Below are 25,048 nucleotides of genomic sequence, written 5' to 3'. Positions count from 1 at the left end.
AATCCATATCCGACAGCGTACTATGGCTTAAATAAGAACTTGTCTTGTTGAATCGGTGTGTGTGTGTGTATTATGTATATATATGCGAATGTATACATACAAATATTAACGTCAGAACAAGACAAACAAACCTCCAATCCCCTTTCAGCCTTATTAAAGGTGACATACTATACCACCAGGTGTTAGACATCTAGGTGGACATGCCAACTTGTGATGTCAGAAGAGGCACATTTTCAAAACGGCTTGTAACGGCTAATCACACTCACACCTGGTGGTATAAGATGTCACCTTTAAGAATTCAAAATGTCCCCCGGAAACTAAACGAAAAACTGTAGTTTGGGGGGGCAGTGAGCGTGTGAGCATAGACCGTGCTTCTGCCATCTAAACCTGAGCTCGGAAACTCCACACTCTCTATTTTATGAGACAAACCCCTTTCGGACCATGTGAGTATCCTATGTGACCCTCTACCCATAAGGAATACATGCAAACTGATGCAAACAGTAAGGTATATTTGGTGGCAGGTGGGAAAAGATAGATGAATAGTATACCTGTGTACACAAGTGAGTGCATTTATCAGCGTGAGTCTGTGTGTGTGTGTGTGTGTGTGTGTGTGTGTGTGTGTGTTTGCGCATGAACATATGTGCAATCGGAGGAAAAAGCAAAAGTGGTGTGTTATTTATTTGCTGAATAAAAAAATAGAAAAAAAGAAATACATAAACATTATTTAGACAAAATCTTCAACGTGTGTATATTTACTGGCCTCCCTCCCCGCCACCTACCCTTCTATCTCTTCAGGACTAGAAGTCAAACCTTCTACTACCATGTGTTCTTATATTCAACATTGTCTAAAATCTCAACAACAATCACAAAACAAACAGACATTAAATCAGGCGTGGCAATGTTCAATCCGTCTCAACCCGAGTTCAACAGCATCTCGTGAGTTTAAAACACCGCCAAGCCTGGCAGCGATGAGTGGACGTTGTACAGTAGAGTGATACAGGTTAACGATAATCCGTGATCGTACAGACACACACATACTGCAGTAATGGCCGACGCACTCCGAAGAGCCATAGGGCTATGGAATGAGACTTAAATAGAAATGACTGCACATCGGGCAAAAGGCAGCTACCCAGTTTGACCTAAAGCTACGATTGACTAATGGCCGAATGGTGCGGCTTTCCCTTTTACCGGACAATATAATAGAGCATTCAACAACAAAATAAAAGGATGAGAGAAAAACGGGCAGACTAGAAGATTTGACGGTTCCCTTTTTCCCAGAGACACGCGGCGACAAACAACGAGGGGGTACAGAGGTGAGCGATAAGTGGCGCTAAGGCAGTCAACCGTCTCGTTATCTAACGCACCCAGGAGTGCAGAGCACCACCGCCATGGAAACGGAAGGCTGTTTTTATCGTTTAATTCTCCGTTCTTTCTTTCTGCCATGCATTTTTGTCAACTTTTTTAATCTGCCTTCCCCATGTTCTCCCTATTGTTGTTTTTGTGTTTATTCTAGAGAAGTCACATGGTTTTTCAGACTGCCCCTGCAAACCCAACCCCACCAGCCCATATCCCAAACCCCAAAATCCAAACCCCTACGGCCCAGCCTCCCCCTAACCCCACCCCAACCCCAAGCCCAGCCCACCCAGCCACCCTCCTCCAGCTCCACCTCCATCTCCAACCTCTCCTCTTCCCCCACACCCGCTCTCATTAAACACCGTTGAAGGAATCATAAGGTATAGGCAATGTGGAGTTGAAGGTGGTGGTGTTTGTGGTGGGTGAGGGTCCCGGAGGAGTTACGCTTTGCTCTCGTTGCCGTTGGCAACGGGGGCCTCGTTTGGGACGGTCTTCACCTCGGCGGTGGAGTTGGGCACGGCGTCCACCTCCTTCACCTCCTTCGTCTCCGTGGCGTTAGCCTCCTTGGTTATAGCATCATTAGCGTTAGCCTTGTCGTCGACCGCCACTTTAATGCTGTGGGTGGGAGAGAGAGGGAGGAAGGGAGAGATATTAGAGAGGAAGGAGATGGGGCAGCCAAATGGCAAGATTATTCTGCTAAGCAAATTAAACAGAAACATCTGCTCATAGTACAAAAAACACAAAATAATACAAATGATCTTTGTTGCCTTAACATAACACGAGTCACATTAACACGAGGTAACCTTGTTGCTTCATGGTGTGTCTCTAAGCACGGTTATCATATTGCCTTTTGGCCTCACTTTAAAATCCTACCTCAGTTGTGTACGCAGAAAGACGAAAACATACCCTGTGTATAACAAATACTGCAGCTCTTTTTTTTTGTGGAGGGTACATGCCACTTAATGTCAAACCCGAAAAAAATGTGTGTGTGGATGTGTGTGTTTGTGCAGACACACACAAACACAGACACAAAGACAGAGACAGAGAGAGACACAGAGAGAGAGAGAGTCACAGAGACAGAGACAGAGAGAGAGGACAGAGAGAGAGAGAGAGAGAGTCACAGAGACAGAGACAGAGAGAGAGGACAGAGAGAGAGAGAGAGAGTCACAGAGACAGAGAGAGAGTTAAAAACACATGCATGAATGGAGTGTTTGTCTCCTCTCTATTTTTTTTGTCCTTGTGGAACTGAATGCATTTCACACATAATGGGATCGTGCCTCTCGATCCGGGCCAGACATGGACTCGGGAGAGCACGCACGTCCAAGCTATTTTCACACAAACAATGTGACGGTGGTGTGGGGACGGGCCAGGCCGTACGGTACAGTGTGCAGATGGAAGAGCAGCGGCACAATGGCCAGAGAGGTGGGGGTGGAACGGTGAGAACCAGGGGGAAACAAGCTGTAAATCCAGCGTTCCTCCACTGCGACATGTGGGATTACAAGCCCGACGCAAGGATAAAAAGGCGTACTTGTCATTCGGCAGGAACCCTTTTTTTTGTGGATGATGTTGTCGATGAATGATGACCATTTGGAACTGTGTCTTTACAAAATACCACCCGCTTTCAATTCATGGCATGAACCGCTTTCTTAAGCCCCGTTTCACACTTTGCAGTATTGTCCTTCAAAGTGCGATAACCTGGTAAATCTACAGCAGGCCAAATTGCCTGTTCAAGAACTAGCAACATGTCCCGGTCACTGCCGGTTATGGCTGTGTTGTGAATGTGAGCAGTCACAACGCCTGCAGAGGCACGTCCAGGGTTCGTTCTGTCTGACCACACACGCTCACGTGGGGGCGAGCGAACCAATCACAAGACTCCGCTGAGGACGTTTTTGAATCCACAACGGTTTGTTTATTGAACGCTCCAATGCTTTTCGGGTGATCCGATGACAACATCAATACAGCTTATGTTGTCTGGAAACAAGCTCCTTTATCAATAACAGCCGGGAACTGGACGGGTTACCAAATAAGGGAAACGCTCCTGTTGGCCTGTGGGTTTTATGGCGGCTGGCATCCATAAGTGTTGCATTAATTGCAATCTGATGGAATGTCCATTTGCCCGTCTATTCCATATGCTGCTATGCCACGTGTAAGAGAGCGCAAGACAGAAGTCTTCCAGACGTGTGGACATCCATCCATTTGTGAAAAGTGAATATCACAAGCGGTGTCTCAAGGGTTTTACCCCGGCCATCTACCGGGAACCATGTGTCAAAGGGGACTAAGGCATGAAGCATTTTCTATTGCAAATACAATCGTTAAAAATATGATGCAAACAGTGATGGGTTTTATATCATACAAAATATTTTCCTCAATCTGACAAAGTGTATCTCATTACATTCTGGTGTGCCTCGGCAAGCAGAGGAAGTCTGTGTTAGCCCCCTGCTTGTAAACTGTCCAGACCATTCTTTAATAAATGGCTGCCTCTGACAATGGGAACCTACCTTACCACCTTCTGCTGCTAGTACAGGGAATCAATATCCACTTATAATTATTATCTTCACAATACCCGCTGAGGACAAGGGTGTATGTGTGTGTCTGTGTGTATGTGTATGTGTATGTGTATGTTTGTGTCTGTGTGTGTGTGTGTGTGTGTTTGTGTCCGTGTGTTATGTCCAAACCAAACTTTGAGAGGAACTCCTAGTGTTGCATGTTTTTGTTAACAACTATGTGGCTCCTGGAACGACCAGTCACATGGTCGTCCTCCCCTGTAAACCCTTGCACTCCCAACAGGACATGACCTCACACATCACAGCAGAGGAGGAGGAAGGGGGGGGGGGGGGTAAATGACTGCAAAACGAAGGAAGGACCCGAAAAGCAGAGCTGGTGTAAATATTTTAACAGGGCCCTGTTACAGCCGCATCCCTCCTGGCCATGTTTGAGCACAACTGAGTTTGGCAAGAGGCGCCGCACCACAAACCCTCGGATAGCACAGGAAGTTGAGCACCAGGGCATCTTCCTGCACACTCATCACTTAGCCGAGGTTAAGAAGTTGTTCAGTTGATAATTTTTTTCGCAAGCTGTCTCAGCAGTTCGGTTTTGAAGTATTTAGCATTTTTAAGATTTAGCGCTTTGTTGTTTAACGTAAACTTTAATAAAAGTTGCGCTGTTTCGAATTAAGTGGCATCCGGCAGCAAGGCCTGACATGTAGTAGGATATTCATAAGAATGTTTTAATGACGGTATATATATATATTTTATATGATTGTATAATTGGTTAGGTACACAGGTACACAGGCCAGTACAGGCCACCCTACCTTCTTCTAAGCTGTTGGAAGGGGGGAATGTGTGTGTGTGTGTGTGTGTGTGTGTGTGTGTGTGTGTGTGTGTGTGTGTGCGTGCGTGCGGGGGGGGGGGGGGGGGGGGGGGGGTGTATTCAGTTTGTTGCAATTTGCATCTTCAATACTCAATGACACTAAATCCTACATACTACACCTTCAATCATAAAACTACACATTTTAACTCTGGTTTTCCAATCCAACCTATCTAGTCAATGAACCACCACATTGCTAACTAAAATCCTGTCTATCTGCCTGCCTGTCTTTCTGCCTTCTTATCTATGAGGGTAAAAGTCTGATGCCACCGCCTTACTCTATAAGGAGCAATATCCCACTTAATTCTGCTGCAGCGTTTTGTGCGTGTGTGCATGTGTATGTGTTTATATATACAGTATACTGTTGATATATGTGTGTGTGTGTGTGTGTGTGTGTGTGTGTGTTTGTGTATAGGTGTATGTTTCTGTGGAAGAGATACCGTGCGTGAAAGTATGTGAGTGAGTGAGCGAATGTGTTTGATTGTATGCATGTGAGTGGGCATGTCGGTGTGTATTTGGGTCAAACAAAATGCTTTTAGCCTACTGTCTCAGTATGCCCTGGGAAAAAAAGTCTGCAAACCAACACACTCAAAGAGATTTTGTTTCTAGGGAGCGGCGCTCTTAAATCCAGCATGAAACTTGGAGCTGCCTCAGCATTCTTCCCATCAAACAGCCATCTTACTCCGGTGGATTCTGCCAAACATAGCTCTCGGCTAAGAGAGATATCAACAAGAGGCAGCCCCTGAACTAGTGTTGACATTTAGCGGTTGTGATTCATGTTTCATTAGAAAAACAAATCACCAACACTTCTTTCTCCTACTGTCTGCCGATGAACAGTGAGCATGAAAACGATCACATGCAAGCACTGAGTTTGATATTGGTATATTGTCACACATCATATGGGCAGGGTTTTGCAATTCAGCTACTGGTTAATATTTCAGGAGTTATATTTATATTTCAGAAAGTTTGGAGCAGTAAAACTGCTCAGGAATGTTACATTTTTAAACGAGTAGGCTGTAAGGCTGTAAAAATCACAGTCATCCCTGCAGAATAACTGGCTAGAGAATACAAGAAGCCATGTCATACCTTAAAGCCTGACATGAGAAATGCAGAGTTCGTGTGAGGAAGGGAGTGAGGGAGAAACGGAGGGAGGGAGGGGGGACAGGGATCACAGAAATAGAAAGTGCACTTCAAATCCGAGAGTTAGAAAGGTAAATGTCCCCACATGACCGATTCTAGTTTGATTCATGTGTTATTTAGCACCGCCGCCACCATCAGAGCTGCGTCACTCATAATTCATAAGACCAACGCCGTCAGTTGTCAGGGGATGAGAAGCCAGCAGTGTTGTCAACAGAAAAGGTAAATGCGTCGATGCCATGGAGGTTGGGGAATGACGATCAGACGAAGAGATCCACGCGGTGTTGTTCTGTTCACGGTCGTATCGGCCCACTGGCACAATCAGGTGTATAAAACAAAACACTGAGAATTGGCTTGTCAAAGCTAAGGCAAAACAACTTTTGATCTATTTTTTAATTCATCTGGTCTCTTGGAGAACAACGATAAACAGCCAATGATCAATGTGTTTCGTAAACAGTTGGAACCTGCTGCCTGCCTTGTTTTTTCTGCTGCGAAAATATGGATAAAGAAAAGAGTGGAAGGAACTCGCTGGAAAGAATTGAGAAGAAGAAAGAAAATAGAGCAATGCGGGCTGGAATTGCTAATCGACTATGGGAAAGAGAGTGGCAAGAAGAAGTATATTTAAATGCAGACTAATTACTATGCTGCTAACAGTATAATACGCTAATTATCGCCAGGTTAGCTGAATAATTAGGCTAGTTGTCCAGCTAAGTACTCAGATTACAGTAAATTGTCTAAATTGTCAAGTACATGCCACCTTAATTAGAGTGCATTATTGCAATCACGCGAGGGCTAAGTCTGCTACCAATCACAGACACATCTATTCTATTGGTTGATATTTGATGATTGTTTGTGATTGGTTGAGAGGGAGGGGATGGGGGGGGCAATGAAGTTAGACGGACACTGGTGGCTTTCTTATGATCGGTGCTCAGCGGTGGTCAATTCCAGGTTCGAAAACATTAAAAGCCTTCCAGTTCTCCAGCCCCAACCCGGCTATTGTTCAGTCGTGTTGAGTTGAATAGAAACTACAAAAAATCCAGAGAGGACTTTTACTTTCTAGCCCTGGAATTTCCACCTCTGCATGTTATCAAGATGCTGGAGAGCCGCGGGGGGGGGGGGGGGGGTGGACATGGAGATGGTCATACTCTGCCTGTGCGGTGGAAGCAGTGCTCGGGGAACCCGTGGACTCCTTGGGCTCAGCGGCCTTAGCTTCCGGCTCCGAGGCAGCGGTAGCCGCGGTAACTGCCTTCGGGGGCGCCGCGGTAACGCTTGCGCTCTCGCTCAGGTCCACCAGGGGGCCCACGTCGGCCGTGGAGGAGGACGTAGCGCCGGGCGGAGCAGGCCCGCTGTCTTCGCTCCCCGCGCTAGCCAGAGTAGACGCTTCGGCGGCGCTTTTGGCGCTTTCGACCACGGCGGCGATGTTGCGTTCGCTAGCGCCGGGGGTTGAGTTAGAGGCAGCGGTAGGCAGCGAGTTCACCACCGGGGAGGTGGTGACTGGACTGGTGGGCCTGATGGGGAGGGTGAGTGGGTTGGTGATGTGAGGGAGTGGGGGAGGTGGTGGGAGGGTGTTGTGGTGGGGGTAGAGGAATAAGGAATAAGTGAGTTTGGGGGGGGGAGTGGACACAAGAGAGAGATCACCCGGGGAGAGACGAGGAGAGAGAGTAGAGGAGAGAGAATTTAGAGTGCTGTGCATCGAGGGGGGTTAGTGCGTTACGGGAGAACAAAGACTCTTTGTGGAGCCAGAACAAAGAGCGAGTGTTACCGAGGCCTTGGTGTTCAAGTGTCGACAGACGACAAATTCATACATCTCGCAAAAACGAGCAAATCAAAGAAAGGCATGCTTACTGACATGATTCAGGTTCAGGTGAGCAGACCTTGAACCGACCCAGGAGTATTTAGTTCAGTTCTTTGAACTAAGGACCACATTTTCCCGACCATTATATGGAAATTGCTCGCAAATGGGCACCGGGCCCTAGCATTTGCAATAGACTTTATTTCTACCATAAGTGTGTTCGCACAAACAACAATATCCATAGAAACGTGGTGGATGGGCCTCGCCCCCTGGCTGTGGCGGAGGTACTCACTCAGCCTCCGTCAAAGGGGTGGTCTCGCTTGGCTCTGTGGGAGCACCCCCGTCCCGGGTGGGGGGGTTCTCCTCCTCTGCCCTCACCTCCACAATGGGCTCCTTGGATTCATCTTTCCTGTGTTTTCATAGCCGAACACGAGTGTGAACATGAGTGTGAATATGAGAGTGAACATAATCCGGAGCATGAGTGTGATTATGAGTGTGAGCGTGAGTGTGAGCATGAGTGTGAGCATGAGTGTGAACATGAGTGTGAACATACAATTGTGGCCAGCTGATGATGGCCAGCCCACCTCCATCAATAGCGCCATAGCCCAGATACTCTGTCTCTCTCTCCACTGTGTCTCTCAATCTCTCTCTATCTCTCTCGCTGTGCCTCTCAATCTCTACCTTTCTCTCATCCGTGTCTCTACTTCTCCCTCGAGCCCCCCTGTGTTTCTCGATCTCTCTCTCGCGCTCCCCTGTGTCTCTCACTTGCTTTCTTCTCTGAAATATATATTCAATATTTTGTAATATATATACCTGCAAGTTAAACTTTAGACTTTACAATATACCGATGGTTTATTCCCCTGAAAATTGTGCTATGGCGTAGCCAATCCTATTTCCCATGTATCACAAAGAAAAAGACAGAGAAAGAGTAACCAACAAACCTTTCCATGTAGTGGTTTCCCACTCAATTCCACACCGTGAACTTCAGTCACCTTATAGGCGTGTCTGTGTGTACGCATCTGTGTGTGCGTGTGCGTGTGTGTGTGTGTGTACTCACGTGAACGCGGCTTTGCCCTCCTCGATGTCCTTGCCTTTGGCCCCAGGACCCGTCTTGCCGCAGAAGTTGACAGCGATGCACATGAGCAGGCCGCACTTGTTGAGGAAGTAGCAGGTGACGTCCACGCCCACCAGCAGCAGGAGGAAGACCACCATCAGGATGCCCACGATGGCGCCCGTCCCCAGGCCTGAGCCCCCAACTTCTGGAGGGAGGAGGAGGAGGAGGAGGAAGAGGAAGAGGAGGAAAAGAAGGAGGATTCAGAGGAGGAGAGAGAGGAAGAAAAAGGAGGACAAGGAGGAGACGGGGAATAGGAAGAGAATGAAGAAGAACAAGATAGGGACAGAGGAGGAGGAGGAATATGAGGAGGGTAGCAAAGAGACACAGTAGCAAATGACAACAGGAGGAGAAAGAAGAAATATAAAAAAATAGTACATTGGGATAACAAATGGGAGAGAGGAAATGAGAGAAGGACAGATACATTGAGAGACAAGACGAGCCAAGAGAGACAGCAGAGAGAGAGAGAGAGAGAGAGAGAGAGAGAGAGGGGGGGCAAATGGGGAGAATAAGTCGAGGGTTGTCAGACTTTAATGACATAATCTTGCCAATTTTAACGATCAAGGCAGTGAGCGTGTGGTTCGTTATAGAGGAGAGATACGGAGACAAAACAAATCATGATGTTTCATCATCTAATGTTCACCAGCAGCGTGTTTACTTACACAGCCCTCATACGCACACACTTGAGGCCTTCGCTTGCTTCCATCGCATCTCATACAAGAATTCATTAGTGGCGCACATTCTTATAATCACTATGTTTAAACACAAACAGCATCCAATCGCAGAGTAACAATTGATGTGCTAAGAGCTAAGAGGATGCACGATATCAATGGGGAAGGGAAAAACATGTTGCATGCCAGTAGTGCATCGCCTGAAGGAATTTATTTCCTTCAGCGTGGGTATGGTTTTAAAGTTGCACATTTCATGGAACAGGCCGTATGGAATGTCTCATGAGAAATGCATGGCTTGATAAATTATTTATACATGCCATTTATTGTATATTATGTGTACATTATGAAATGTCACATTGTTGTTTCAACCGAGGCAGTCCATTTTTATTCAGACGTGTGTTTGACTATGTGGAAGCCATTACCAAAGGGGATTTGGTGTGATCCTTCCAGAAGTGTATTCAGGTTTCATCAAATGTGCCTCAAATGCGTTTTCCAATATGGGTGTGGACAAAATTGTTTATCACATAAATTAAATTAAATCAGGGGAAATTATTAGCCCAGATTACTGAATCCATAAGTCACAGAACAATTATGTTCAGTGTTTCACGGCCCACACAACTCTCCAAGATGATTTGCTTCCGCCCCATTGATTGGTCGATAAATAGACCAACCGCAGGAGTTTAACAAATTACCTCTGGTGTGCTATTGTTATAATGCTCAGATCAAAACAAACGGCATGCCGGAATGATGAGTTATGTCTTCTATGTTTCACTGGATTACATGCTTGTATTTTTTTTTAAATTTGACTACATACTCAATACTAGATATATTATAGTATAGGGATTGATCTGTTGGATTGTTATTTGTTATATTACATTACAATTTACTATTTCAAAAGTACTTCAATCATATCATTTAAAAAGGAAAGCTTGCCCAAATAACTTTAAGAAGAGAATTTCAATGGTAAATGGCAGCGACATTGGCATGGACATTCAAATGAATCGATGCAGTAGGCAACACATTTTTCATCTATATTAAAACAGCACATGCATTTCCAACAACTGCACTGTGGCGAGACTATTTACCATCAGAAGCCCAGGAGAGGCATTGTGCAATTTACATCCAAGTATGCAAACCAATGGCAGCCCTTGGGCATTTAGTGGAGGACAAAAACACAGGAATCACAATCGCCCATTACACCTGACCCAGGATACAAGTGTGCAACCAATTCCAGACATGAGCATAAGACATTGCTTTGATGATGCTGTAACATCATCAAACAGCCCAATTGAAACCAAATACAGCCCAATTGAAACCAAATAAGACATGTAAGTATGTACAGTTGTGTCAAACGTTTATGTTTATCCTTTAGGATTTTGGTTTTATTAAGAGTCAATGCATTGTTGCCTGGTTACAATATAGACAACTGTTTGTATTCTGCAATGGTACCTGTTCTCTATTGAAACCTTGGGAACGGAAGGATAAATTCCGTACCTTGGGAATGGAAGACATTGGAAAATATTTTACTTGAATTGTCTCTCAAGGATCACAACCAGCTACTTACCAAACCTCAAAACTTTTGTCCTGCAACATTTCAAATCAATAAATAGAGGGCAGGAAATGCAAAATAAATACGATAACATGAACATGAACGGTTAATTTCAACGTATGCGTAGAATGTGCGGAAACTTCCTTCATCATTAGTAAACTTGGACATAAACCCAAAGGAATCACACCAAAAACTGTAAGCGAACCTCCACACACCTTTCCTCCTGCCTCTCTCCTTAGCCGTCCCTTTCTCTAACGCTAATCAATTAAAATGGAGTCTACCTTTCATTTGGAAATCACTTGTGAGGTCAAAAGACGGAAGGGCTGTAGGGCGACCCTCAAGGCTATGCTCTTTACATCCTCGCTGCTCCACAAACATCGAAAAAATACTCCAGGCATCCAGTCCTTCGACGTGCCGGGTCCCCACGAAAGTGCTTTCAAAATCAGCGTCATTCAGAAGAAAATTACAGAAAGTAAACTACTTATTAGAGAGCCATTTGAGAAAAGATTGGAAAATTGCCGCAACACGCATTAGAGTCATAACCATAAACATAAAGCTATTGATTAATCTCTGCCAGGTTATGAGGTTATAGTGAGATCAATAGAGCCCCACGAAAACAATGCTTTTGTGTAATAAGGGGATATTAATAAGATCATTATCCTTAGTCCCTTAGTTCTCCTTACATGTGGTAAATGTTTTGATAAATGTTAACACCCCTACCAATTATTTTGGTCCTATTCGGTTTTAATGGAATCCCACATTTGTATTTATTTATTTGTTGTCAGAACCAACTGTGTACCCAACCTGAAATGTCGGCTACTTTACAGCCAAAATATCATTCAGCTTTTTGAACAAAATGAATCAGCGAAGGTCAACCTACAATGAAAGGAATAAATGCACCATGTGCCCCATCCACAGAAGAGTGTGAGTATTAACTTGTGAGGTTTGCTGTTTCTTCTTCTCAGGAAAGTGAAAGCTGTTTAATCATGTCCAACAATAACACCTCTGTGCTCAGCATCAGACCCAAAGGGGGGGGGGGGGGGATTGAACCAAACCAAAGCGTTTACTAGGTAATCCTTCCGACCCACCAGCTAAGCGAGTGTGTATTTAGCTCAGCCTTAAGGTCTGCCACCGCCTCTGCTTCACTTTAGAGCCGGTGGTGGGAGGGGAAAGCATGGGTGGGCCGCTGTCCTCACTCTGCCAGCGGTATGTCACAACAATATGCACTCGCACTTCTCGCCGCGGACGAAGAAAATAAATAAGTGGCCATCTTTTGTGTGGCAACAGCAAAATAAATAGTGTTGTGAGCCGTCGCACCATCCCCCGATACACACTGGGTGGAGGGGGGAGGGGAGAGAGAGAGACAGCCGGAGTGTGTGAGACAAAGAGAGAGAGAGAGAGACACATACGCAGTGAAGTGAGATACCACACACGCAGGGTGGTCGTGCGGCCCACCCTTGCTTATTCCTTTTGCCGTTCACTTCATTTACATTTTAACAGGTGTGATAAATCATGTGCCATGTTTTTTCTCACCTCCACCACCCTCCCAGCACCCCGTAGCCCACCTGCAACCCCCCCCAACAGTGGCAAGGAAGGCTGTCGCAGCGCGTGTGCAAGCCCCCCGGAACGGGGAGCAGTCACGCATCTGAGTGTCAGCATGGAGTATAGAATATTTCTTTTTTGGGCTTGTCAGGCTTTTACAGCCCAAGCCCAGCCTAGAGCCCTGGTGCTGAAAGGAGCTCCTCTGTGCACCAGGCGGGGAGCAGCCTCTGACCGCCGCCACGTCTTCATGGAGGAAGGCTTATCTTGAAATGTTCAGCCTGTGATTTAGCAAAAGGCATCCAGGGTATACTGAATGCAATCTCTACGAGGCGGCGGTGGTAGTAACGCAAATACGTTTGCATATGTAGGTGTTTCGTATGTGGCGCTTTTGGAAAACAGCTTTCCTTGAACTGTTTGTTGACATGTTTCTGCATGGATGCCATAGGGCGTTACCTGAATATATGTTGGAAACATGGCGGGGAATGGGAAATCCGTAAGCACATTTTTCACCTTCACAATACTTAAAATCGCCAGTGGTGTATCATATTTTAAACACTTTCAGAAAATAAATTGAAATCATTTTAATATCTATCAATATCTTTCCACGCACAATTTTGATGGAAGGAAATTATCAAATGAAGGCCCTGCGTTTTATTTTATTTTAATTTTCATAGTTAATTTTACTTAATATATTTTTTTATAAAATATTCGGTTACGTGGAACTAACATTGAAAAAGAAAAATCGGATTAGCTTCACAATACACTCTTGGTTGTTAAGGATACGCAGAAAATATTGTATATCTGGGCAGGAGGGGATTGCACCTCGGTCTGGTATAAAAAGATTCCTAATCAGCGATACCTGATTTAGACTGAGGCTATTCCAGAGCAGGTGGTGGAGGTTTAAGAGGAATGGAAGTCTGTCGTAGAAATGAAGCTGAAAAAGTATGAATAACAATGGAGGGAAACAAAATCCTATTGAAACAACACTGATAAGCATTTGGCTCCTGGACTTTACCATATCCACAGTTTTCTCATTCCTTTACAAAAACACCGGTAGTGAGGGAAATGCAGGATTTAAATGGCTATTCCATTAGGAAATAGCCAGCAATGGTGTCTTTCTAGACATTGGGTATGCTTGCATAGGAGCTACATTGATGTCCAGGACATTATGCATATGCACCCACATCCCAGTCAATCAGTCCCCTGATTAGCTTGTATATTACAGTATATGGGAAAAACGATAATAAATAATATATTGTCTCCAAAGATACCTCCAGCACAAAATCAGGATATGGCATGGTGACACCTTATTTTGTGTTATACTAGCCAACAAGTGTGGCTGTGTGTTCACAAGTTGTAATCAAAGTCGTTTGTGGCGCAGTGCATCATGGGTATTTGAGCCAAAACATTGACAACATTGATCCTTCACTGCTTGAGACCCAGCAACCTGGCTATTCCCCAGCTCAACAAAATCAAAGATGGCATGGGCACATTTATTGCACATTATATGCTATCGATAGCAAAACTTGCAAAGTCAAATGAAGAATAGAATAGGGAAGAGCAAGTGAAAATAATGGAAGAGAGAAGAAAGGAGAAAGAAAAGGAAAACAAGCTTTTGACAAACATACAGCTACATATTCATAGCTGAATGTTATTCATAAAATCCATCAAAAGAAGGTGGATCTCCAGAAACATTTAAATGTTTACACTTTTTTCCTGGAAATACACGTCGTTCCTCAAAGAAAAAAGAAACACAATTTATTCATACTTACAATGAATACATGGCAATACACAGAGATGTACTTACAAAAAGAATTCTCAATATTATAATTTCAGGTTATTGAAAATGAAGTACAGCTAAAGCATTAAGTTCCAGATTTGCTCTGTTGTCAGGTAAAAAGAGAGCGTAAAGCATCAAAATAACGGGTGTGCATATCGAGAATATCGGAGAATACCTTTTAAAAGATTATGTACACTTTGTCACAAAACATTATGTTTGATTCTTTTATTTTTCTCTCATCATCAACCATCTCCTTTTAACTGACAATACAGTCCCGGGCCACTCTCTCTCTACAATAATGGACTTCAATCTTATGACACACAACAAGAAAAAAATATATTTCATCATCACAACCAGCAATTAATTCATCTCACGTAGCATGTCCTCATTTTAACCTTGTGGACCATTAACATTTTCAAGCCTGAATGTGTGGATAGAAAAAACTGACATAAACAAAAACTAACAGAAAGTCCAGAGACTAGGCACGGCGTTTTGTGGACACACTCCGCGTAACCTAATTAACACACATTAGCATATTCATAATGCCATTGGAACTTCAGAGAGGGGGATCCGCGCCTTTGTGAATACACCAGCGTCACGCATCTGTATTGTTCACACTTATGTCATGAGTGGCGGTGCGGAGGAATTAATGTAGGTCACCTCTTAGGTCAAAATAGAAGCTCTCCAGAAAGTAGACGATCGCCCGCCAATAACCGTTACCAATAAGGTCCGGCGATCAATCGTACGATAAATCGGAGCGGGAGTCGTATGTTGCTACACAAACAACCTGTATTCGAAATTTGGAGATGTGTCTTACTAAAACGTCAAGAGAGTGTGGGTCTTCGGTCCTGCGGCTGAGATGAATAAGCGTCTCAACGACAGAAACACTGTCAACTCATAAGTGATCCTTTTTTTATAATGCCATGTTTGTTCCACTGTCCAATGTGGTCAAACCCCAGGGTTAGAGGACTAAGATTTGGCTAGATGTCAGTGAGTATGGGCCATGGGAGCTAGCATACCAGTGACCATACCAGTTAGCACCAAGCAAGTTTCATTGCCACTGTTCAGTGCACTGCCGTCGATAACGTGGGCTGGGATAATACGGTGATGGGCGTTTTAATTACACAACAAATTGGTGTCGTTTTGAGACACATTCATTGTGACTCATTGTGTTGGAATATTTAGCAATCATCCACCATTTGTACGTTGGGGGATGCGGGCATTGTGGGGTATGGGTTTAATCGCTCAAATCGGCCACATCTCTGAAGATCAAAGGCATTTCTCATGTGTGAACTTATCAGCAGTGTCTTCTCATTCAGTGCTAGCGCATCTTTGACAGCATAACCACTTCTGTTGTGTGATATTGACAACAGTGAACAAAACCAAAACCAAAAAACTGTGTGCTCCATGTTTCCCTATGCAAATATTAAAGATATGAAAAACAATCATAAGCATCATAAGGAATTAAAAAAACTAACTGAAAGCACGACTCTACAATGACGCTCACCCCCCCCCCCCCCCCCCCCGACGTCATGACGAAACAGATGCCATGACTCAACTTTTCAACGTGGCGTTACTTTTTTTTTTATTCTCTCGCTCTTACTTTCGTTCGTTCTTTCGTTCTTGTGTGTGGCAGCACAAGGAGTCAAGATAGGCAAAAAAAAAAGAAGAAAAAAGGGGGGAGCCAATCACGTGATTGGGCGAGGAGTTGGAAGTGGTGGTGGTGGTGGTGGTGGTGGTGGTGGTGGTGGGGGTCAAGTGTGAGTCGTGAGGAGGTGCACGGTGGGGCGGGTGTGTGTGTGGGGGGGTTGGGGGGCTCTTCCAGACTCCTCTTGGGCGGTGTGTGCATGTTTGTGTGTCTGTGTGTGTGTGTGCTCATGTGTGCGTGTGTTTGTGTGTGTCGGTGGCAGGGGACAGTTTATGAGAGCCACAAGACAGCGACCACGGAGAGCAGGATAGACGCGGCGTTGCAGGCCAGGGACGAGCAGCCCAGGGTGGCTGAGGTCACCGGCGAGAACGGAAACCACACAGAGAAATAACACAAATAAATCACATCAAATGGAGGAAAATGGATCCCGTGGGTTTTGTGTGTTTGTGAAATTGAAAAGAAGAGTGCCACATCAAGAGCAGAAATAAAAAAAAGGTCATAAGCACAGAAGGAAGAAGTTTGTGTGTGTGTGTGTGTGTGTGTGTGTGTGTGTGTGTGTCAGGGATAAGATCCCACATGAGGGGGAGGAAGACAAGAGGAGGAAAAGGGGAGAGTGAGGGAGGAGGGGGGCATGGGTGAGAGACAAACAGTGGGCAGAAGGAGAGAAAGAGAGAAGATTGAAAAACAGGTCAGAACATGGAAACAAAAGGTTGAAAGTTCATCAGAGGCTGAATTCAGGCAAGTAAAGGCTCAGTGCAGTATGTTTGGGTGTGTGTGTTAGTAGAAAAAATCTCGCACACACACACACACACACATACATGTGTGAAGGATGGGTCATGACATGCATGCATGGAAAGTTACCGGAAGAAAGAGGTAGGATGATTATTCAGAAAAAAAAGACAGGAGGAAGGGCCGACTTTTGAATGCAAAATACGAACATGACGTTAATATATTTTGAACGGTCACATTTTCATCGGCCACAAAGCATTGGAAAGGGAGCAGATGGCATGGATGTGAACCTGATATCCATGAACATGGGGTTGTTGGTTTAGTATTTTGGACACATCATGGCGTGCCCTCAAATAGCCATGCAAAAAATAACCAAAAACAACCAGCATTTCAGAAGGTCATAACCCTGAACTGGGTAGCCCAAGTAAAAAAAACATCTCTAAACATCTCTAAAAACGAAATGAAAGTTCAAAATGAATATCAACTGTAGCTTGGGGAGATTTGGATGGGCTGGATTGTGGTTATATTGGGTGTCCTTGAGAGAAATAGTTTCCACCAATGCTTTATAACCATAATCATAATAGATATGTTTTCATGTTTGCACCTCTTTCATCGCCATGCAGCATGGCATTTTTTGTCTTGTAGGATTGTTTTTAGTGAGTCTCTGAAAGAAAAAACTGCCCAATTGTGAAAATTACTACGGAAAATAACCAAACATTAGCTTTGCGCTTGTCTGCTTACCTACTTATTCAAAAGGACTCATCACTCATAAACGACATGTTGTTTACAGAAATTGAGTTTTTCCCCCCCATAAGCCCAAAACAAACCTTTTGCGAAAATACTTTACCGTCTACAATATAAATTATAATGTAGTGCCAAGTCAACAGAGAGAAGTGTTCAGCCACTTCTAGCTGTGAGCCCTGTCACTATAACAGGGCGTGTGCGCTACGACTGAGTACACGCCCAACCGTGACAACATTTCTCATGGCTCGGAGTTAAAAATAAAGCCAGGGTCGTAACAGCAGCCGAGGCGGTTTGACGATACACGTACACAATCTCACACAAACAAATACACAAATAAACAAAAGAAAAGGCAGGTGACTTATTTACCCCTGACTTGGTGCTATTTTTTGTGATCCAAACCTCCCGTTGCTACTATGGTCGTTCAGCCCCAACGAGCCGCTGAAAATAACAACATAACATGGTTTCCTTGCAATGCACCATGCACCCGAGGCTGCCTGCGTAGCGTCCCTGCTAAACGATTAGCCAAATCAATCTGGTTATGCACCACGCCATGCAAAAGGGCCAAGAGGGCTACCTCCCCACAGGTACTCCAGGCATGAGAGAGAGAGAGAGGGGGGGGGGGGGGGGCAGACAGACACACACACAGACGGACAGAGATTGAGAAGAAAGATAGATGGATCGACACATATATAGAAAAGGACAGACAGACAGACAGAGAGACAGAGAGAGAAAGAGAGAGAGAGAGAGAGACACGCCAGACAGACACACACACACACACACATACACACAGACAGATGGACAGAGATTGAGAAGAAAGACAGATGGACACATGTATAGAAAAAGAGAGAGACAGACACACACAGACATAATCCGATGGATAGACAGATAAATAGTGATATACTCCAAACAGACAGACAGACAGACAGACAGACAGACAGACAGACAGACAGACAGACAGACAGACAGACAGACAGACAGACAGACAGACAGACAGACAGAGAGATAGATAGAGATCACAATAGATTAGAATGCGGGAAGGCAGCCCACAAAAGCCCCAGATAACACACTGAAAGTGTTCACACCAAACAGAGCCGGAGCACAGAGAGACTGCCACTGGTGCAGGAACGCCAAGGCAGACTGTGTGAAATGTGGGAGTGCATCTGATGGATAATATGCGCTTAGGCTCGGCTCACCTGGTGCAGTGGAGAAGCTTTTCTCCAATAAGTTTAAGGCCGGGAGAACAAAGCCCGATAAGGCTGGGCAATTGGAAGTTGAACTGCACCAAAGGCGGCTGAAGGGGGCGAATCGCATCCGAGGACACCATGACGTCAATATGAGTCATGGTCCAGATTATGGTCGTTTAAGACCATAATGCTCCTTTTGGAGCATTGAGCATTTTTGTGTTTCTGGAGGGTTTTTTCAATTTGTGCTTTCGAAAGGTCAAAGGTTGTTCAGGCATAACAACTGAACCGACGACTCCTCCATCATTACCAGCCCAGCCCGGCCAAAATCGATCTTTCTCCACCCAGAGAAGTACAACAGCTTTGACTAGGCTTGTTTTCAGACTGGATGAATGGGCTCGATCCAACCAGATGGAGACACGCTGTGTGTCGGGGTGGGGGTGTGCCAGCCTCAGCGTGCCATTTGGTTGGTGTGTTTTAGAGGGGGGGAGGGGATAGGGGGTTAACAATGGACCGTACCTGGGATGGCTGTGGGCTGCATGGCCGTCCTGAAGGAGACCATGCCGGGCTTGGACTTGCCCTGCTGGTTCTCGGCCACCACGTACACCTCGTACTCAGTGTTCCAGTCCAGCGCCTGCAGCAGCACGTGGTCGCTGCCGTGGGGCACGCGGATCTCAGGCCTCCAGTCAGACATGTGCTTCTGGAGCAGGGGAAGGGAGGGGTGGGGTAGAGGGGAGGGAGGGTGGTTGAGAGCGAGGGAGGTTGAGAGCGAGGGATGTAGAGAGAGGGAGGGAGGGGGGAAGGGCGGGTGGGAGGGAGGGAGGGAGGGGGGAGAGAGAGAGAGCGAGAGAGCGAGCAAGAAACAGAGACATGATGAGTTCCATACATTTAGCTCCACCATCGAGGCAGGGGAAAACTAATGGGGAACCTGATCAGAGTCGTTTAATGCATACTTTCATCAAAACATGCCAGGGGGCATTTGAAGAGAACCGAAGATAGTCTTTTGCATTCAAATCTAAATCACAATAAGTTTCTCCATCAATTGATGAATGCAATACAATGAGTTAAAGATGACTCGACAATATCCCTGATACATAAACATTTTCAGGTATGAGACATTTAAAGAGTGACATGATGGAGAGTGACACACAACTCTGACACACGACTGCGCGTCATGAACGAGGTAATGCAGTCCAACAATGCAGACGCTCAGTGAAAGAACAACAACAACGATACCAACAACCCGCCCACTTTGGACCCCCCTCTCTCCCCCTGCCCCCGGGATACTCACAGGTTTGTATCTGATCAGGTAGTGCTTGATGGGGGTGCCTCCGTCATCCTGCTTCACCCAGTTCACCTTAAGGGTGTTACCCTTCTTCTGCACCTTGGCCTCCAGCTTGGGTGCACTGGGTTCCCCTGGGCACATCATAACAGGAACATCTTCTTTAGCCAACAGCGGTTTCACACTAAACATTCCCCATGGGTCCCAATGTCGTCCTCAATGTCAATTCATCCATGGGTTTTTATCTGATTGCTTGCTTTTTTCCTGTGTCCTCGTCAAACGGTGTAACAGGTATTCCAATAAAGACGCGCGATGCAGAGGACAATCTGTCAGAAACTCAAGGATGCGTTTCATCGCGTTGTGACGCATCAAGACTTTTAAAGGTTGCGTCCACTCAAATTAATCTCTTGAACCACAAAGTGGACGCTAAAATGTAATTGTGAGAAACAGAATACGTTACGCTCATCATCCCTCCACTCCCACCCCACCACCCGCTCTTCTCCTAAATCAATTGGCAGGAATAGGAGATAATGAAAGTCATCTTTCACCTGTCACTTTTAATATTAGCATTGAATAATCTGGCAGGGCTCTTTCTCTCCAGCATGACAAGCAGAGAAAGAACGACCCGTACCTCTTTATTTTCAACCAATCTAAGTGGGAGGCCTGTGATTGGTAGGAAAAGAAGAATCTCCATTGGTTTACGCAAGCTGATTGACTGAATATATATAGAATAATATTTAGTGTAATTCAACTGTGTGGTCATTTGCTGTTGCCTTTAAATACTTTTTGCGATCGCCTTTATATACTTTTATAAACAAATTGACATAGATACGATCACACTATTTTATATTAACAATTCAAACTTTTGTTTATTTTTCGAAAAAAAATCCCCCAACTGACAATTTATGTTCAGGTGGACAAGGTTATCAAATTTGGAGCGTTGACATTTTCTTGGCGTGGTCGCTCAGCTTTCTACACGTGTGTGATGTATGTGAGCCGGCAGGGCATTATTCTCAATGAGCATCAGTTTAATCGGGCCCTGGGGCCCCTCTGGGATAATGAAAGGCCACGGCAGATAATGAGTCTGCGTATCTTGATTGGATGTGTTACTCTATTACTTCTAATAATGTTAATGCAGTCGGGAGAGGAGAAAGGTCAAGAAGCTATGTGTGTGTGTGCGTGCGTGTGTGTGTGTTAGGGGTGTGATTACACATCAGCATTTGTGTACCGATGCCACTTGTATGCTCTCCAATTGATACGCTTTTCAGGTCTAGGGGCCGCACCATGAATGCAGAATCTAATTATCAAGGCGTATGCGTGGTAAGTATTGGATTATTTCTGCCTTCTTTTCTTCACTACATTTGTTTGTTCCATTTACATTTGTAAACACAGTATGTCCCCTGCATCCCATTAACGATTTGTAGTCTATGGAGATATATTATATGAGCTATAGTTTGTTGAAAGCAAACCCCGAGAATGTGCAACTCGCAATCTGGCGAAAAACATGTTGCAATTATTTCCAATGTATTACTCTGTTTTGGAAGTAGAATGATTGGTGTTGTGTAGCTTGGAGTATTGTTAAACCAAAACAACACACAACAAACAGGATGATTTACAATTCTACTGGAATGTGAAATGTTGTGTTTTAGTGGGCAATTAGACATATTTCCATATTTGTTAACTTTTGGGCAAACATTAATTCTTCTCAAGCACTTAATGGTGCTTCGTAATGATTTTTGTTAATGGTTAATTTTCCTTAATTATCCCTGCATCATCAAAATCCGTTAACACTGGAAGAAGTATAAATGGACATCGGGACCTCGGATCGTTTTTGATCGCGGGCCAATTCTAGGGTTACAATCTGTTGAAAATGCAATCCGGGCCTTCTCCTGGAGTAAGCAGTGGCAGATGCCAGAGCTGGAAAGAATAGAGTTAGGGATATAGAGCAGCAGTAAAACTGTGACTTTAGACAGAATGATAGAATGGCAAGAAGGCTTTCTCATTATTGTCACGATCCAAGATGGCTAAGCGTGAGAGGGAGAGTGAGAGAGAGCTCGAAATAGAGAGAAAAAGAGAGGTTAAATACATGAGCCCTAACACCATGCACTATGTGGAACACACCTTTGTTATTCTTTCTGCCATGATTTGGATATTAATATGATTTTTATGATGCATGATTTTTTGTGATCTGATGCAACAATAACTGTACAAGTATTTCAGGCATCAAAAACCAATGTATCCATTTTTGGAATGAGACATTGTAATGATAACAAATGTGCTCCACATCCTGTTTTTACCGTGGCAGTTTCCATTTCTCTCCTGTTCCATGTTTTACATTGATTAGCATAAAGTATGACACTGATGAGAAATAACTGTTTACAACTTCATCTCGGTCATTAATATATAATCACCCTTACCCTCAACCCAGGTGTGTTGCTAATGAAACTCATGTGTCAAATATCTCATCAAAACAGTTGGCCCAACATGGGAACAACATAAGAGGCACATCAATGAGGACGGCGTCAGAACAAACATGCCAACCGGTTGGACTGCTGAGTCAGGAGACAGCTGAAACTATTAGGATAAAGACATGCAGTGAAGGACTCATTACAGAAGTGCAGGTAGTTAATTTGTTATAAAGGGATTCAAAAAAAAGGTTAAGGGAAAGAGGAGGGGAGATTAGGGTTAGTTTAGCACACGGAGAAAAGGGAAATAAGATGTGCGTGCGATGCAGACTGCAGGCTGTGGCAATCGTTCCAAAATACCTGCAAGTGCGATGTTCAAAGGGTGATCCCTAATGTTTGAGACAGATTGAGCTACCTCGGTTTCCTCCGACTCAAACTAGCCTGTGGCCAAATAGAGAGGCACTGATGGGCAGCAGAGAGGGAATTTAGCTCAGTGTGTGTAAGATGGACGACGTGTTGTCCAGTGAGATCACCTAATGGTGAAATGACTGGAGGGGAAATGGAGGCAATGCCAAAGGTGATGGACTAGATGAGTGCAGGTTGCCAAAAAAAAGGAAATAAATGAATTCTAGACTATAATTTAGACTGCAAACGAAAGTTTTACACAATAATAAATAATAAAATGATGTTGCTAATGTCACGTCTAACGCTATACATCTAAGTAGGCTCTAAATGATCGGGGTGGTTTTGAGTTCTTAAACTGAGCAAAATGATTTTACCTTCTGTTCATCAGCGAAGACGACATCATCAGCACCATGCAAGGGCCACATGACAAAGTCATATGAAACGCACGCACATAATTGGTTGAAAGGTAAGGGAGGGATGGGGTGGGGAGGGTCACATGGAAGACACAAAACAAATGGGAAATTATGTAAACATGGGTTATTAACGAAAAAAATATGTTAATGACGGAAATGACAAATAAATTAACGGGAACACAAAAAACATAAATAGAATTAATCTTTTAAAAATTTAAAAAATAAGATTTGCTGAATGTAAGGTGCATTTGCAGACGCTGGGTTGAGCTAATTCTAAACAGTTAATCATTTGTTGTTATTGATATGCTACAAACAAACATACAAATGTCTGGCACTGCACCATACATCCAGCATCAATCGCTTATCATTTCACATTATCATAATACGAAACTGAATTGAAATTGCCCCATTCCTGGTTTTGTTAAGGAGAGCAACTGTAAATACCTCCATATGGGCATCCAGTATAGATTTCTAAAATCTTTCTGAAAAGTATAACTGTGAACCTTGCAAGCTATGCTTAAAAAGCCATGGGGTGAATATATACAACAGAGGGAAGTCTGCATAATAGGCGATGCAGCTGCCTATTATGCGACAGTTGGCAATGATACACAACTCTGCGGAACAACAGGATGAACAGATGGAGGATTAGGGAAGAAACGACTGACATCAGTGTGAAGGTTTTGGTTCAAATCATTTGTAAGATTTAACCTCCCCCGTCTCCTTTAGTACAAGTATGACTGCTAGGTGCATGGTGCACCACATACTTGTACAGTAGAGCAGACCAAACATTAAGCTGCAATCAATACTGAACAGGTGTAACATGTGTGTATTAGATATATACATATCAGTTCATACATTTCAATCAATGGGTTTAGGTGGCATCTCTGGAACAGCAGCATCCAACTCTTCATAATACATTTCAAATGAAAGTAAAACATTTCAACAATGCATTTACTTACCGACCAAATATTCAGATCAAATGAACATCACACTCAAAATTCTATGCACATTTTGTGTCAAGAACCACAAAATGAGTCAGCAATAAATACTGACAATGCTCATGTTAGTGAGACAAGCCCAGGAGTCAACTCTATGTCAGTACAAGGACGTTGCTAAACGGCACGTACAACGGGTATTAGCATCCAAATATTAAAGGCTACGGCTACAAGGTCAGTTCCCGGTTTGATTTTGTATCAAACCAACACACAATAGGACAGAGAGCTAGCTAGAATCATTAGCATCGCAGATAACTCCATACACATGCACTCCACACAACAAATCCAACAGTATGTTGGGTGCTTTTTTGTTTTGTTGGGTAAAATGTTTTTGCATGCAGTTGCTTTCTGTAAAATAAACATTCCTTTAATTAAAAATAGATCCTCAAATTCATGAGGAAAACTTTAAATTACTTTTTAATTGGCAGTCATTCACCAATGTTTAATTTTTTTCCTCCCCCGTCTCACATTCGGCTTCCTGTAACCTTGGTTTTTTTCTAGGACTTGCGGCTGCTGCTTAGCTAATTGACTGTTCTATGAAGATGCTTCGTTCACTTCTTAATGCCCAGTACCCATTGTCATTCCTCCAACCAAATACTTATATATATAAAATATATACCTAAAACATGGGTTGTCAAATTTTTATGAAAATATCTTTCTGAAAATTGTTCAAAGGTCACACTGTTTACTTTTTTGCCCCTTCTTTCATCTAAATCATTCTAGGATAAAGCCATGCACCTCCTCACCACATCGGACATTGTTATATTCTGATAAAGTAAGACTGATCAAAAAATCAATGGAAGCCTTTCCTTGCATATCCTGTCTGTCCTGTGACTGTAAATAAATGGTGGGCATTATGGACAGTGTATATCACAGCTGCTGACTGGCCACTAACAACACCCGGATCACCTCACCTCTGTGTGTTTAATGTAAGACATACAAAGG

The 25,048-nt window shown here is 44.1% G+C and overlaps 1 protein-coding gene across 1 annotated transcript in view; it reads right to left on the bottom strand.

Moving 5' to 3' along the window:
• Nucleotides 1-1,687: 1,687 nt before the first annotated feature.
• ncam1a (neural cell adhesion molecule 1a) overlaps nucleotides 1,688-25,048 on the bottom strand; it is a 167,310-nt gene continuing 143,949 nt past the window's right edge. The window contains exons 16-20 of the mRNA XM_079738617.1: nucleotides 19,895-20,019; nucleotides 19,123-19,303; nucleotides 8,706-8,907; nucleotides 7,941-8,057; nucleotides 1,688-1,968 (exon numbers count right to left, since the gene is read on the bottom strand). Coding sequence (XP_079594743.1) covers nucleotides 1,794-1,968; nucleotides 7,941-8,057; nucleotides 8,706-8,907; nucleotides 19,123-19,303; nucleotides 19,895-20,019 — 800 coding nt within the window. The 3' untranslated portion in view covers nucleotides 1,688-1,793. The remainder of the gene's footprint in view (nucleotides 1,969-7,940; nucleotides 8,058-8,705; nucleotides 8,908-19,122; nucleotides 19,304-19,894; nucleotides 20,020-25,048) is intronic.

Source organism: Pollachius pollachius (genome assembly GCF_949987615.1).
Source record: "Pollachius pollachius genome assembly, chromosome: 6".
Classification (NCBI taxonomy): Eukaryota; Metazoa; Chordata; class Actinopteri; order Gadiformes; family Gadidae; genus Pollachius; species Pollachius pollachius.
This window is presented reverse-complemented; position numbering and strand designations above follow the sequence as displayed.